General features: G+C 51.6%; 1 protein-coding gene across 5 annotated transcripts; it reads right to left on the reverse strand.

Annotated features, from left to right (window-relative positions):
* Nucleotides 1-1,198: 1,198 nt before the first annotated feature.
* Nucleotides 1,199-15,704, reverse strand: USB1 (U6 snRNA biogenesis phosphodiesterase 1). Of its 5 annotated transcripts, none has more exons than XM_059151585.1 (7): nt 15,500-15,696; nt 14,449-14,615; nt 12,123-12,306; nt 5,900-5,953; nt 4,663-4,768; nt 3,338-3,421; nt 1,199-2,317 (listed from the first exon to the last, which is right to left on the reverse strand). In XM_059151585.1, the coding sequence occupies exons 1-7, from the start codon at nt 15,607-15,609 to the stop codon at nt 2,186-2,188; spliced, it is 837 nt and encodes a 278-aa protein (XP_059007568.1). In that variant the 5' UTR covers nt 15,610-15,696; the 3' UTR covers nt 1,199-2,185. The 5 variants fall into 5 exon arrangements, with proteins under 5 accessions (XP_059007568.1, XP_059007570.1, XP_059007572.1 ...); XM_059151587.1 differs by having other exon boundaries at nt 1,199-2,290; nt 15,500-15,694; XM_059151584.1 differs by lacking the exon at nt 1,199-2,317 and adding an exon at nt 2,324-2,531 and having other exon boundaries at nt 15,500-15,697.
* Nucleotides 15,705-15,706: the final 2 nt, after the last annotated feature.

Genomic DNA, 15,706 nt, shown 5'->3' on the forward strand with positions numbered 1-15,706 from the left:
CGGCCAGCCTGGCCCCCTCCCCCCTCAGGGACTCTCTGGCTTCCTTCCTCCATCGCCACCTGCCAATCCCCACTGAAGAGCCCCTTCTAGATCTTGGCCCATTTCTTCAAGTTGCTGCACTGTAATTCCATCCGGGCCACATCCTCCCCTGGGACTGGTGCAGCCAGCCCTCCTGGGTTTGTTCATGGTGGGGCTGCCCTCCTGGGGAAAGCCAGTGGTCCTGATGAGGAAAATTGGGTGGTCTGGGCCTACAGAGCCGCCTAGGTGGAGGCTGGCTTCGACGTTGAGGTTAGAACCTGCCGGAAATCGGAAATCAGGATGTTGCTTGTACTTCCCCAGTGTTAGAAGTGCAGAGCTGGGGTTGGGGATTCTTCTCCAGGTGCTCTGGCTGTAAGCACCCGACACAGAGCTGGTGGCCCTGTAAGTGCCCGCTGCACAGGACACTTGCTGTGTTCCTTGCAGGCCCGGAAGGAGGCTGGGCTTCCTCTCCCTTTCCAGCGTGACCTCAAAATCCATAAGAACCGACTGCCCGGTTGGAGCTGAATCAGCAGATCAGTGCAGTGGAGTTGGGGAACCAGGCACAGAAAGTGAGTTCCCGCATCTTTGGGCTGGGATTGGGAGCTTGCCTCAGAGAGCCCAGAGATGCTGGAGGCAGTGAGAGCTGGCGTGGCAGGTCCCCATTCCCCAGGCCTGGGGTGAGGAGGGGAGAGCAGGCCTGATGGGGAGCCCCGGGGCAGGACTGAGGTCAGAGCAGAACAGAGATAAGGGATTTCAGCTGTTCTTCTGCACAAGTGGAATACCCATTCCTCCCCAGTTTACTTTTTGGGGCGGGTTACCAGGAGGACAGAGGAGATGATTCTAGAAAGGGCTCTGAACGTGTTGTAGCAGCGTCAGGTCTGAATACCTGTGCTTACACTGATGAGGAGTTGGGGTTCCCCCTCACCCGGCACAGGCCCTGCCCTGGGCCACATGTGGTCTGTGCCACTTGTCTGGGGTGCAGGCCTGGCAGGCCGGGTGACCCCACTATCAATTTACTGAGACATCATCAGTGCCTCCTCTCACGGCCACTCCAGAGCCATAATAGGGACTCCCAAGAGTACCCCTGACACTGAATGGCATGCTGGAGAAGGTGCAGGCAGAGGACAGTCATCTTGTCACCTAGCTGAACAACAGAAGCAGTCCCAAACAAAACCCAAAATCTAAACTGTAATTTTTACTGGAACATAATTGAAAACAATAACATAAAAATCTCTCTCATCACCAGAGATACAGATGACAATTGGAGAGGACTGGTCTTTTGCTCTGGTGAAAGCCTGATGGAAAATAAAAGGCCTGGACAACCCCTGGCCTTTCCTTGGAGCCCCCCTCAGAGTGCCCATGGCAGGCGGCTGGAGGCAGTGGAGAGAACTGGGGGAAGGCCTTGCCCCTCCGCCTCTTTGGGAAAGCTGAGGAGAAGCCAGAGGCCACAGAGCGTTGGAGGGCTGGCTTAGAGCCGCCATAGCCAGGCCAAAATGAAACATCTGCTCCTGGTTCCCCAGACACCTGGCTGGGGGCGAGTGGGAGGTAGGAGGTGGGGGGAGGGTGGGGGGAGAAAACTGAGGCAGAAGCACAAATCAGCGCTCTGCACCTTGGCCCTGAGATGGTCTCCGCTGGCTCCAGAGGGGGAGACCAAAAATAAATAAAAACGACGGACTTCAGGGAAGGAGGGTGATGGACCCATGAAGACACGGTGTGTCCAGCGCGAGTAGAGAAGAGCCAGGGGAACCCTGATGGAGGCCAGTGGCCTCCAGATGCAAACAGCTCATGGGGGGAGGGTGTGTGGGGGGGAGGGTGTGGGGTAGGGGCTGTTTGTAGGAGGCGCTACAGTGGGGTTGCTGGCTGAGTCTGGATGGGCTCACCATGACCCTGACTTTCTTTTGTGCCCAGCAAGTCTACAGGCCACAGATCTAGAACTAGGAAGCCCAGGCTGCCCTCTACTGGTGATTCCTGGTAATGACCACACATAGCAGGGCTGAACCTGCACCCAAACCAGCTGGGAGTAAACAAGCCCCCAGGAACCACCAGCAGTGCCTGCGCTCCAGTCCAGGTCTCCCTCTGGGAGGCTGGGAGCCTCCCCAAGTCTTGGAGCAGGATTCTCCATCTCTGCCTGGCCTGCAGAGGGGCCTGGGATGAGGGTCTCTGGTGCTCACTTCAAAGGCATGGAGAAGAACTTGTTCCCAGACTTGCAGCGGACCTGCTCGGCATGCGCACGCAGCACCATCTCGGGGTCTTCAAACTCATCCACAATGTTCTTCCACCGGAAGATGAGAAAGGACAGCTGCATTAGGGGAATCAGGGACCCACAGGGCACTGTGAACAATATCAGCCTACTAAAATCCTTCAGGGGTTAGGCACTGCGGAGGGAGGCTGAGGGACGGACGCACAGGCTCCACGCTTAGAAGTCTTGTCTCATCAGCTCTGCAGTCTGGGGAGGTGGGTCCTATCATCCCAATTTTGCAGAGGAGGAAGTGGACGCTCAGAACAGGATAAAGCTGGAAGGGGGGATGGGGTCTGTTGGAGCCTGAAACCAGAGCTCTTTACCCCATGGCCTGACTAGGCTAAGAGCAGAAGTGGCTCTATCCTCCAGCACACACTTTGTCTGGCTTGCAGTATGTTAAAAAAAAAAAAAAATTCACATTAGTGCCAACATTTGAAAATGAGAGATTGCATATAAAAGTCTGGATTTCTGGTCTCCCCTGAAAAACAGAAGAGCTAGCGACATGGTCCACATTCCTGCATGGCAGGATCCCCCACTCTCCTCTCCCTACAGTGGAGGAGTCCCAGCTCCTCCGAGGGCCCTGATGGGAAGAACTGTCTCACCTACTTAGCAGAACAGGAGGGTTACCAGGGTGGGCGCGCCTCACGCCTGGCACCGTTCACTCATTTCCAACACCTGCCGGTCCCTGCTGGGCACCTGAGCCTTAGACCTCTGGGCAAGGGGCTAGGACTTCAGGAGAGGCCTACAACATTCTCTCAGATCAGTGGTGGAGGGCAGTGCTTCTCAAATTTTAATGTGCATGCAAGTCCCTAGAGATCTTGTTAAAATGCAATTCCGATGTCTTAGGTCTGCGTTTAGGTCTGCATTGGGGCCAGAGTCTGGATGGCTAATAGGCTCCAGGGGGCTGCATCCAAGGGACTGCCGTCTGCGTAGCAAGGTGAGGTGATAGGGATCTCCTTGCCCAGATTCTGGTTTGCACACATAATCCTCAGGGCCTGTCGCCAACCCTCCCACTCCCCAACACATGGCCGGTCACTCCTGGCACTGGGCGCCCTCTGTGCTCCCGCACTGCGAACACACCTGTAGTTCCCGCAGGCACCGTCCTTCCAGGGGGAGACGCGCGTCCCCCACACACCAGGCCAGACTGACGTGGAATGAAGGGTCCTGTGGAGGAACAGCAGGGAGGCAGGAGGTCGTCTGGATGCCTTGGCAGGTGCAGACGTGACAGGAGGTCTGTCCGGTATCCTTGCCGGAGCCCTGGCCTGCTCCATGAGGGTCTAGACCCTTAGTGCTGACCAGTGTTGTTCCCAAGCACCCTCCGCAACTGAAAAAGCTCTGGGTTGGCCCCAGCTGTGGACTGAATTGTGTCCATGACCTCTCCCCTCCCTACCCACCAGATGCCTATGTTGAAGCCTCAACTTCCAATATAATGGTATTTGGAGATGGGGCCACTGGGAGACAATTAGGTTCAGAGGAGCTTTTCAAAGGGGGGCCGTCGTGATGGGATTTGTGCCTGTATGAGAGAGGGCAGGACGCTGGCTTCCTCTTTTTCTACCATGTGAGGACACAGCGAGAAGACTGCTATCCGCAAGTCAGAAAGAGTTCGCACCAGAAGTGGACCATGATGGCACCTTGATTTTGGACTTCTAGGCCCCAGAACTGTGAGAAAAGAAATTTCTGCTGTTTAAAGCACTCCATGTAGGGTATGTTGTTACGATGGGCTCAGCTGACTAAGACAGTCCTGCTTCCAGAGGCTTTCCCTTAACGGTCATTAAATCTGGGACGTGGACGAGAATGCCAGCTCCAACTCTATTTTCTGATCTAGAACATTTCAATAGATGACATACTTTCTAAGATGAAGTGAACAAAAACCAAAATGTCTAAAATTATGAGTAATAATCTCCACTGAAATTCATACTCCTATGCCTCAGCAAGGTTTTAAAAGAATACATCAAGCAAAACCAAGGGCCCTTTAAGGACCTGATACTCAGTTTGGAGTCAAATACCCCTGGAGGGCATGGGGCGCCCCGGTGAGGTGCTGAAAGGCGGGAGAAGCCACCACTCTTCCTGGTGTGTCAATTTCACTAAAAAAAAAATCTGGGAAAACTACTATTTCTGAAAAAAGAAACATGAACATGGATCCATATGGAGCAGAATGGATAAATCTTGTGCACACTGAAGATGAAACAAAAGATTTCTATGAAGCGTCGGACTTCTGACGGGCTGCACCTGAGTGCGCCCCTGGCTCCTCTACTCGCCTGTGTCCTCTGAAGTCTGGCATTTGGGACGCTTCAGGGGGGCAAGTTCTGGAGGGCTCTTCAGTTTGCTTCTAACAAGGGCTCCTTTGAGGATGGTTTGTTTCCACTTTTAGGCGGGCCAGTGGAGAGGAAGAGCCTGTTTATTACCTGGTAGAAAGTGGTGAGGTCAAATTCTTCCATGACTCTATCTACCTCCGAGACCAGGTCCAAGAACTGGGGGTGCCCGGAGGTGACCTCAAGTCCGACAAAGGTCCTAGGGGAGGGCAGAAGTGGAGATAACGTGGGCATGAGATGCAACCCCTGAGAACACAAACCATCCCCACTGAGGGCAGGGGAGGCGACAGGAAGTAGTCAGGTCAGAGCTGGGGGTTCTCCCTTCTCCCCTTTTGGGTGCCTCGCTCGCCCGCGCTCTGAGCTGGCTCTTTCCTCTGTCCCTAAACCTTCCTTCCCCAGTTGTAACCACAGATCTCTCCTCATTCCTGGGGGCTCATGACCCTCGAGGAACTCCTTCATCTGCCCCTGCCACGTGTCTGCAACCCCTCACATCACTCCTGAGTCTGGACTGTTTCTCAGGGATGAGGCTCCTGGGCATGGGCTCCCCTCCCCTCAGCTCTCAGACATGCTCCCTCATCTTTAAAAACCCTGCCATGAGCCCACATCTTTAGCCAGACACCCTCCTGGTCTCAGTGAAACTTATTAGATGACTTGCCTACTGTCACTCTCTCTAATCCCTCACCTCCTAGTTTCAACCCACTCCACCACTTCTGAAACATGCTGGGCTCATTGGTGCCTCACGACTGCCCAGTGATGGACGTATCAAGGGCAGGCGTGTGACGGCACGGAAATGAGAGGTTATGGAGATGATGGTATGAGCTAAACATTCAACTGGGGATGGAGCTGGGCAGAAGCCCATGTTTTTTTCCAGTGGCAGGCTTTTGTTCACTTTACCAAGATGTTTTTCTCTCCCTCTGCCCCCCTCCCCTCCACGTTCCTCTGGTTATTTTTCTTAATGAAAGGTTCAGATTTGGGAACAGCTGCTTTTGTAGTCATAGAGTTGGTTAAAACACAAACAAAGAGGGTGCCTGGGTGGCTCAGTCGTTAAGCATCTGCCTTCAGCTTAAGTCATGATCCCAGGGTCCTGGGATCGAGGCTCACATTGGGCTCCCTGTTTGACAGGAAGCCTGCTTCTCCCTCTGCCACTCCTTCAGCTTCTGTTCCCTCTCTTGCTTTATTTCTCTCTCTCTTTCAAATAAATAAATAAAATATTTAAAAGAAAAAAACACAAAGAAAAAACTGGGACAGAAAAGGCCAGAAGCAAAGCACCCTTTGAATCTTTACTTCGAAGAATTTGTAGAAGGAACTGGGGGCAGACGGGGAGACCCACCTGGTTTTCTCTTGATTGGTATAAATCTTTACCCGGTTGGCAGTAAAGAAGAATCTGGAATTTAGAAGACGAAAGACCATGTTTCAGGAATAATAATAATAAAAAAAAATCTGAAAAGTTTATATTAAAAAAGAGGACTTTGAAAATACCATTAACTCACTGCACCCTTCATTTTGTTATCCTATTATACAGGTGGTATAACTGAACCCTAAAATATTAGAGCTGGACAAGGCCTTATGTCATCACCCAGCTGAAGTGACACATAACTTCATTCAGATGCTGGTGAAAGTTTTCTTAATAGCAGTTCATCCCAATGAACAATGAGACTATTTCAATTTTACTGCTGGGAACTGAGAAAGTCTTATTCATCAAAGAGGTGATAAGAGATGAACATTTCCCATGTGCCAGGGGCTGAACTGAGGGCTCTGTGGGCATGAGCTGAGGGAATCCTCATGCGACTCCATGACGCGGGCGCTGTAACTCTGCCCATTCCACATACACGGAAACTGCGGTCAGGTAAAGTTGAATTTGGTAAGCCATAATCTTAACCTCAGTCTGTCTGATTCCAAAGCTCTTGCTGTCACCTATGATGCTTTAATGAGGGGAAGTGGGTCTCAGCTGGTGTGCAAATGGGGCAGAAACACCTGCCCGCCCACATACCCACCCACCCCTCAGCTCTGTTACACAGGGCCCATTGGGTTCAGTCAGTAAGTCCTTTCATTCTGGCTGGTTCCTGCTGTATTCTCTGAGACACTAGATCTTAGGGGGGCCCCCTGTGGACCAACCTGGCAAATCCCACTATAGGAAATGATCACTGATGGCCTCCAGGCCAAGGTTCCATGTGATGGAACACAACCACCCGCATGCCAGGCAGAATCTCACAACCTGTCCGGGGCTCAGATTCAGTGAACTTTTGGCTTCCCCATCAGCCTTCAGCTTCCTAATGCATCTCTTCTGGGGAAAATGGAAGGGGCGACAGAAACAGCAGGAGCTTGGTTAAGCATCAGGTTTACCCAGAGCTCAGCAAGGGACTTGACAAACATCCTGAAGTGCACGTTGGAGGTTTGTGCCCAACTGTGAGGGTTAATGTTATGTGTCAACTTGACTGCCTGGAAGGATGCCCAAAGGGCTGGTAAAACATGAAATCTGGGTGTGTCTGTGAGGATGTTTCTGGAAAAGATTACCATGTGAATTTGTGAAAGGAATAAAGCAAATGGCCCTCCCCAGTGTGGGAGGGCATCGCTCAATCCATTGAGGGCCTGGACAGAACAAAAAGGCAGAGGAAGGGCAAACTGGCGCTCCGACGCTCTCTGAGTGGCGACATTCATCTCCTGCCCTTGGACACTGGACATTGACTTTCCCGCTTGTTAGGCTTTTAGGCTCTATCAGGACTTACACCATCAGTCATCTCCTACCCCCAGCGCTTCCCCCACCCCCACGCCTGATTCTCAGGCATTTGGACTCAAGGCTGAATGATACCACTGGCTTTCCTGGTTCCCCAGCTTGCAGATGGCAAACTATAGGGTTTCTCGACTTTCCTAACTGCGTAAGCCAATTCCTATAATAAATCTCTCTGTATCTCTATCTCTGTCTCTATCTCTATCCTATTGGTTCTGTTTCTCTAGAGAGCCCCAACATAGATTTCAGTACCAAGAGTGGTTCTAAACCAGGATTTTAAGGTTGAGTTTTCTGAATTGGTTCTGAAGCTTCTGGAATTGGGTCTCTAATCTGATTTGATTCAAAGACACTACTGACTATTTCTAGTAGTAAATCGAGCACTGGTAGTCCACATGGGAACCGATTATAGAGACGTGTACAATATCTGCACCGCATCATCCCAGGCAACCATCTATTAGAAGGAGCTAAGTGACTGTATGATACTTTCTAACAGTTTGGGGGGAAACTACGGAATATAATGACATGACATTGGTTGTTTGCTCCTAATGTGGCCAAAGTGCTAAAAGAAAAAGGTGAGCTTGGGGATTTCTGCACTCAGGCAGCATCAAGGACCTAGGAACCTCTAGGTATGCCCTGCTAGGGAGACCCTCCTGTCCCATAGCCTCAGGGCTGTAACTGCAGAAAAAAAAAAAATCAAAGGTGGAACAGAGTGCTGTGATTGGCTGAATTACACCAGTGGAACTCCCAGCTGTGCTTACTGCTACCGTTTAAGTGAGGGCACTGCCTGGGAAAGAAGGGGGATTCTTGGAAGGGGCATGCATGGGAAGCACTGAGCCCCTAAATTCTTACAAGCTTTCCTTCCCAGTGGAAGTGGCCCCCAACAACAGTGGTTTGGGCTTTGCCACCTCCATCTGTGGGGACTCAGCCGGCACTGAGGGTTACCCTGCAGGAGGACGGTGAGGCTCCTCCGGACCCACTCCCACTACCCCTTTGTTTCTATTTTTCTTTTTTAAAGCTGTTTTATTTTATTTTAATTTTTTCTTTTTTTTAAGATTTTATTTATTTATTCGACACAGAGAGAGAGAGAAAGAACACCGGAGCAGAGGGGAGAGTCAGGGAAGAGGGAAGGAGAGAGAGGGAGAGGGAGAAGTAGACTCCCAGCTGAGCAGTAAGTGCGACTTGGGGCTCAATCCCAGGACCCTGGGATCATGACCCGGACTTAAGGCAGACCCTTAATCGAGCCACCCAGGCGCCCCTTCCACCTCCTACTTTGCTTCTAGACCTATAACTAAAGTCCTGGCAGTCCCCTAAAGGTGAGGTACAAAGTGGGACTTGTGAGATGTACCATACTTCCAAAGTACTACCCGAGTATTCTGATCTACATGAGCAGAAATCCAGGGAACGTGTGTGGTTATTAAAGGTGTGGGATAATGGTACAAGCCTCACAGAGTTGGCTTAGGCCGATTTCCTGATGCGGGCTCATGAAGCAGAGATCTGGCCTGAATGCCACAGCTCGGGGGATGGGAAAGGATCTCACAGTTTGCTGGGTTAGTTGCCTGAAACGTGGACAAGGGGTGGCTCCAGTGAGGGAGCTGGAGACACCCAAGCTGAGAGGTGGGTGTAGTTACCATGGAAGGCAGCAGAGCCTCGGGCAGGCCTAGGGTACTGGCTAATTGTCAGGGCGCTCCGAGAAGTGAGCTAGACAGGAAGCCTGAGAAAGTCTTACTTCATCTGTATAAGCAGAAACAGTGCAGGCCGAGTGAACAAAGTCTAATCCGATCATAAAAGGAAAGTCATGGATCCTCAATTTCCAAACTTGAGCCAGTTTATGGACCCAAGACCCCTTGAATGAAGGGAAGGGCTGGTCCCTTTGAGGAAGGACCCTGGTATACTACTAAAATTTTATAGTTCATTTTTTTCCCTAGCCTTCTCAAAAGGGACCTATGGCCTTTTGCCAGGGTAATTGTGCATTAGAGAAAAGGAAATAATCAGGCCTTCTGGGAACTACCAGATAAGGCCGTGAACTAATTCCAAGAGACCAAAACATCACTGTGGCTCTCTAGTCAGAGTGGGGGCTCATGGAGGCCAAGTGACCTATGGAATTTCAGCTCAGGCCTGTCTCGGTGGGCCCCCAAACCCAGCCTGTGGTTATTTCTCCAGTTCTGAAAGCATAATTGGAATATACACTCAGCGGCTGGCAGAATCCCCACATCTGTTCCCTGACCTGTGGAGCGAAGGTGATTATGGTAGGGGAGCCACCTGAAGCTACCAGAACTGCCTCGACCTAGGAAAGTAGTGAATCAGAAGCAATACTCCATCCCTGGAGGTTTCGCAGAGATCAGTGTCACCACCAAGGACTTGAAAGACACGGGGGAGGGGATTCCCACATCTCCACTCCACTCTCCTCTCTGGCCCGTGCAGAAGCCAGACGATCTCAAAGAATGACAGTGGGTTAGAATAAGCTTAACCAAGTCCATGACATTGATGATGACACTGTTGATTGGGCCTAATGAGTGGCAAGTAGCCACTTTTCCAGATTTCACAGAACCCTGGCTAAGACGCCAACCAACCCCTCTTGTCCCAGGAAACTTGCATTGGAAGGCAGTTCTCTCATTTTTTGCTGGTGGAGGAGTCTCTACCCCACTACCCCGGGGGTACACACCTGCCCCAGGCCTGGCCACTCAGAACACAGCATTCCCTCAGTTGCATTAACAGAATCAAAGGTGCATTGCCCACTCTTGGCCAGAGGCTCAATCAGACAAACTTGAAGAGGCCACCTAGCTTGGCTTTCTCCAGGACACAGGGGTGGAAACACCCTGTGCTGGCAAGGAGAGCCAGCCAGGTGACCTAGGTGCTGTTCTCTGGTCCCACATGCAGCAAGAGGATAAGCGACATCTGGGCTCCCCAGGGACCAGTAATTTTAGCAATGGCCTGTGGGCAAAGTTTCCAGAGGCCCCAGTAAGGGACTTGTCCACGTGAAGGACCACTGCGTGCAAAGGAGCCCAGCATCATGGCTTCCTGCCACAGGTTTTGTTCTCACATGGTCCTCGCAGCCCAGATGCATGCAGTGTGGTGATAAAGTCCTTTTTGCCAAAGTCATGTGGCCCCAGACCCAGCTGACATTCCACCTCTACCCAGAGAACAGAGCGGAAAGCAGGTAACTGAAACAGCCTCACGTAGAAGGGGACAGCGTTCTGCTAGCTGAACTCACGTATGGAGAGCCTGTTAGCCAAGTCAGACCCATCAAAGTTGTTCCCGACTTTTTTTTTTGTTTTTTTTTTTTTAAAGATTTTATTTATTTATTTGACAGAGATCATAGGTAGGCAGAGAGGCAGGCAGAGAGAGAGGAGGAAGCAGGCTCCCTGCTGAGCAGAGAGCCCGATGTGGGGCTCAATCCCAGGACCCTGGGATCATGACCTGAGCCGAAGGCAGAGGCTTAACCCACTGAGCCACCCAGGCGCCCCTGTTCCCGACTTTTGCTGAAGCTCTTAAGAAAGAGGGCTGGCTTTCCAGACCAGTAGACTGGCAGCCCCAAGCTGCCAGAGGCCTATTTGCCTTTGTGAGGAGGAAGCCCACACAGAGAGGGGCAGAGCTAAGAGATGGTGACAGTCAGGTGCCGTCTTCTGGTCACCCCAGTGCACTCACACATGAAGCCAGCGTGACTTCTGAACTTTTTAGTTATAGCAGCCTATGAACTCCCCCTCAGTTTAAGCCACTTTGGGCTGGATTTCTGGTATCTGTGACCAGTACGTCCTGACAGACATATTGCTCCATCAGTTTGGTAGTGATGATAAAAAAACAGGGGTGGGAGAAGGGGGTACTGAATGAGGTGGAGAGAGAAGTTTTAGTCCCAGTTCTCTGGCTGACTGAACTGGAACGAATCCCTTCCTCCGCTGGCCCTCAGAAAGGGCTGAAGCAAACGGGCAGTTCCCTACCTGGGTGAAGTTCGTCTACGGAATTCCTGGGTCTGAGGCCTCCACACTGGGAGTGTGGGGCTTACGCTAGAAGACTTCAGTTTTTCTCCTACACAACTACACATCCAAGCTTTTGAGTAACACCTTTTCTGAAGCAGGGGCTCTGCAAAGAAAACCACCAACTGGATGGCTTCTTGGGCTCCTTCTGGAACCGACACTCAGAGGATCCCTCTCTCCTCCTGCTCATTCAACAAATATCCATTTGATGCCTACAGTCAGCAAAGCACCTGGAGCAGAAACGTGGGGAATTCAGAAAAAAGGGGTGCTCCTGGGCCTGCGGGAGCTTGGCTCCCCAGGGGACAAGGACCAGATAGGCATGAAATGAGCACGAGGGTATAAGCTGCCCCAGTATGAGATGATCCCAGGGACTGGGGAACTCTGGGGGAGATGCCAAATTGGAGAGCCTCTGGGAAGGAGCAGGGCTTTGATATGGCTAAGTACAGGGGGAAAGGCACTCCGGTAGGAAGAAGAAATATGCGTAGTTGAGGAAAGAAAAGTTTGAGGCTAGCCAACCAAGCCAGAGGCGGGGTCCAGGTCCCATCCTTCCCCCAGCACTACGCCAAGGCCCGCATGACCTCATTTTACTCTCATAGGTCCCCTTGGAGGCGGCCACCACCGCTCCCATGACCTGCCCACAGGTAAGGATTCAAGGCTTCCAGAGCTTCTGTGGCCTGTCCAAAGTCACCCAAGGTGGGGTATATGGTAGGCTGCTCCAGATGTTCAGTGTTCAACCTTCAGGTCTGGTCTGCTGGCTAGGGTAGTACGCCCCACACCTACACCCACACAGTAGCTTAGGACAGGAAGAGGAGCTGAGGGGAGGAGAAGCAGAGGAGGAAGCACCAGGCACTCACCGCTGGAAGGAGGCCAGGCGGTCCTTCAGAGCCTGCACAAAGGGGATGATCCAATGATGCCGTAGCACCACGCTCTGGGACAAGCTGACGTGGAATGCCTCCATCCGGACCAGCCGGGGGACACATGTCTGGGCGTGGGCCAGCAACATGTCCAGCAGATCCAGGAAGTCCTCCCTCGTTTCATCTGGAGGCAAGAGTGGATAGGGTGGGCCATTCTCTTAGCCAGGGCCGTGTGGCTGAAGGAAGAATCCCAGAAGGCAGAGAAAGGCCTTCGTTACTCTGGACTTTTGGGGACACTTACTTTGAGAGCAGCCTAGCTCTATGTAGTTTAATATGATTTTTGTGGTTGTAGAAGTAAAACACATATGCTCACTGTAAAGAGTTCAAGTACGAGAAGGAAATATGCAAAGGAGAAAGCAGGGCCTCCTGAAATCCTATCACCTAAAGCAGTGGTCTCCAAATTGTTTTGATCACCTGGGCCATTAGGAAACAAACTCACAAGCATCCCTGCAATAAATGTGTATTTATTTATGTTACAAATGTGCATGTTAAAATTATGTCCACTGTAAAATGTACACTCTTGAGAATGGAAATTTTTATTTATTTATTTAAAGTTTATTTATTTTTTGGTTATCTCCATACCCAATGTGGGGCTTGAACTCATGGCCCCGAGATCAAATCGTATGCTCTTCTGACTGAGTGAGCCAGGTGCCCCAAAAACAGAAACTTTAAAAAGATGAGATAAAAAGAGATATATAAAGAAGTTCTAATACTTTTCTTCCAGATGGGTCATCCTGACCTCTCCCCAGGGGGCATACACCCCACTTTCAAGTCTACTACCCTAGAGATCAAGACTGCCGGAGTTAGATGCCTTTCTTCCCAGCCTCTGCTCAGTGCTTATCCCAGTGTACACATTTTATTTGTTGAAAAGATGAGAGTGTACCATTCAAACTGTTCTTCCACTGGCTTTCTTCATGTAACACTACAGGGTGGACAGTCTTCCTTTCAGTGTAGTGGGCAAGCTCATGGTCACTGGTCCACAGTAATCCATAATCACAAACAACACTTCCTTTATCAGTCCCTATTAGATGTTGAATCTCCTGATAAATATTTAGAATGCTCCTAATTTTTCACAAAGACGAAGAACACCACGATGACCACCACTGAATGTTCACATATTCTTCTTTTTTAACCAAATGTGGGCCTGGAGCTGCATGGGTAACTGCTTGCGCCCCGTATGTTAGTCAATTTATCCCAATGCCCTGGTGAGCAGGCAGTGTAGAGACTCATTCTTCTGTGGATGGGGAAATGGAGGTTCTAAGAGTTGACCTAATTAACACAAAATACAAAGGGCCACCACCTACTCTGTGTATTGTGTTAAGAGCCTGACATAAATAGGGCGCCTGGGTGGCTCAGTTGTTAAGCAGCTGCCTTCGGCTCAGGTCATGATCCCAGGGTCCGGGGATCGAGACCAAAATAGGGCTCCCTCCTCAATGGGAAGCCTGCTTCTCCCTCTCCTGCTCCCCCCGCTTATGTTCTCCCTCTCTCTGTGTCTCTGTCAAATGAATAAATAAAATCTTAAAAAAAAAAAAAAAAGAGCCTGACATAAACGATCTGATTTAATCTTCACAAAAGTCCTAGGAGATACAGATTTCTATAATACCCATTTTAGAGATAAAGACACTGAGGCTCTGGGAAGTCCAGTAACTTACTAAAGGGTGGCATTATGTGCCTGCCATTCACTCATGGAGGCTGGTGGGGGCGGGAGGGGAGACCTGCCCAGCATACCCAGGGGCCTCTTAGAAATAAACTGCCAGCTACAGCCACACTCTGGGATGGCCGACACTCTGCCCTAGACCCTCCCTTGGTCACCTCCTCATGAGTGGGAAAACATTATACCCAGAATTAATTAAAAAAAAAAAATTTAGGCAATGAATTCGAAACTGAAAACAAATTTACAGAAAAACTCCCCAATTTTCTCTGCTAAGTCCATCTCTTTCCTACCATCCATGTCAGAGGTTTCTGGCTTGTTCCTCCTGGTTGGGGCCAGCTTCCTCCCATCAAGAGGTACCTGTCAGGGGTGCCTGGGGGGCTCAGTGGGTTAAAGCCTCTGCCTTCAGCCCAGGTCATGATCCCAGGGTCCTGTGATCAAGCCCCGAATCGCATCAGGCTCTCTGCTCACCAGGGACCCTGCTTCCCGGGGCACCCCCCCCCCACTTGTGATCTCTGTCGGTCAAATAAATAAATAAAATCTTTAAATTAAAAAAAAAAAAAAAGAAAGAGGCACCTGTCAGTCTCAGCCTCTCGCCCTTTAGACGTTACTCACATGGCACATAGACGTGGGTAGCCCAGTTGCCCCGCTCATGGGGGAAGGTGCGCACCCGGCCTCCATGTTTTTCCTGGTCGTCCTCAGGCTCTCCCTCAGTGTCTAGGAACATGTGCAGCACACTGTCGGGTACTGGCAACCTCTGGCTGGGGAGAGGGCTCTGGGAACTGCAAGAGAGAAAAAGGAAACGGGCACACTTAGCCTCCTGACATTCTCTACCTCTGTAGCTACAACAAAAGTCATAACCCCTTATTCAGGGTGACTGTGTGCATCCATTTCCCACCAGGTGCTGCAGGCAGCTTCTAGATAACCACAAAACTCCTTCCCCAGTACTGTCTCACTGGGGTCTCCCAACAGCCCTGGGAGGCTGACTTTAGCTGGGGGCCTGGGAGACTACTGGGCAGGCAGCACAGTGTGGTTCACATTCCCTAGGGTAGACAAGCCTGAACTGGAGTAGCGCTTCCTAGCTTTGGGGTCTTGGGGCAAGTTATGTGCATTGTGTAGGCCTCAGTTTCCTCATCTGTAAAGTGTATCCCGACCTGATAGAGCTATTGTGAGATCAACAGAGATGCCTGCTTGAAAGGCACTCTTAAAAGCACCAGGCGTGGCACTTGAGAACAGAAGCTCCACGAAGTCAGACTTCGACCGTTTCGTTCACTGCGGAGCGTCCCAGCCCGAGCCTGGCGCAGAGCGGGTGCTCCGTGAGTATTTACCGGATGAATGAAAACACTCTCCAAATGTGGAAACAGACCTAGGATGACGCTGTGGGTGCGCGCCCGGAGATCCCGGCGGCACCAGGAGATCCCAGCGGCCAGCGCTGGAGGCTGGACCCGAGCCCACGTTTCCTGCCTCCTCACCTTGGCCTAGCCAGGTGGGGGCACTCTGGGGCTGTGTCCAGGGCTGTCCTCCGGACCCTCCTTCCCGCTGTGCCCCTCTTCTTTCCCAGGCGAGACGCCCCGCATCATCGCCCCTTTCCCCCCAGGACCCTCGGGTCCCGTCGAGGTGTCGCGCGAACCAGCGCCCTCCCCAGAAAGATCCTCTCGCTCCTTACCGCCGGCAGCCTCCAGCTCCGGGTCGCGCCAGGGCCCCAGCCGCGGCCTCGGCCTCATCCTCATCCTCCGAGCCGCTGCTGCTGTAGCCCACCAGGGGCGCCGCACTCATGGGGCCTTCACCACAACAGGCCGTATCCGCGAGGGATCGCACCCGGAATTCCGCTGCGCCGGAAGTGCCCTCCCGGGGGCGGAGCCAGGGGAAGCAC

Source organism: Mustela lutreola, chromosome 16 (genome assembly GCF_030435805.1).
Source record: "Mustela lutreola isolate mMusLut2 chromosome 16, mMusLut2.pri, whole genome shotgun sequence".
NCBI lineage: Eukaryota > Metazoa > Chordata > Mammalia > Carnivora > Mustelidae > Mustela > Mustela lutreola.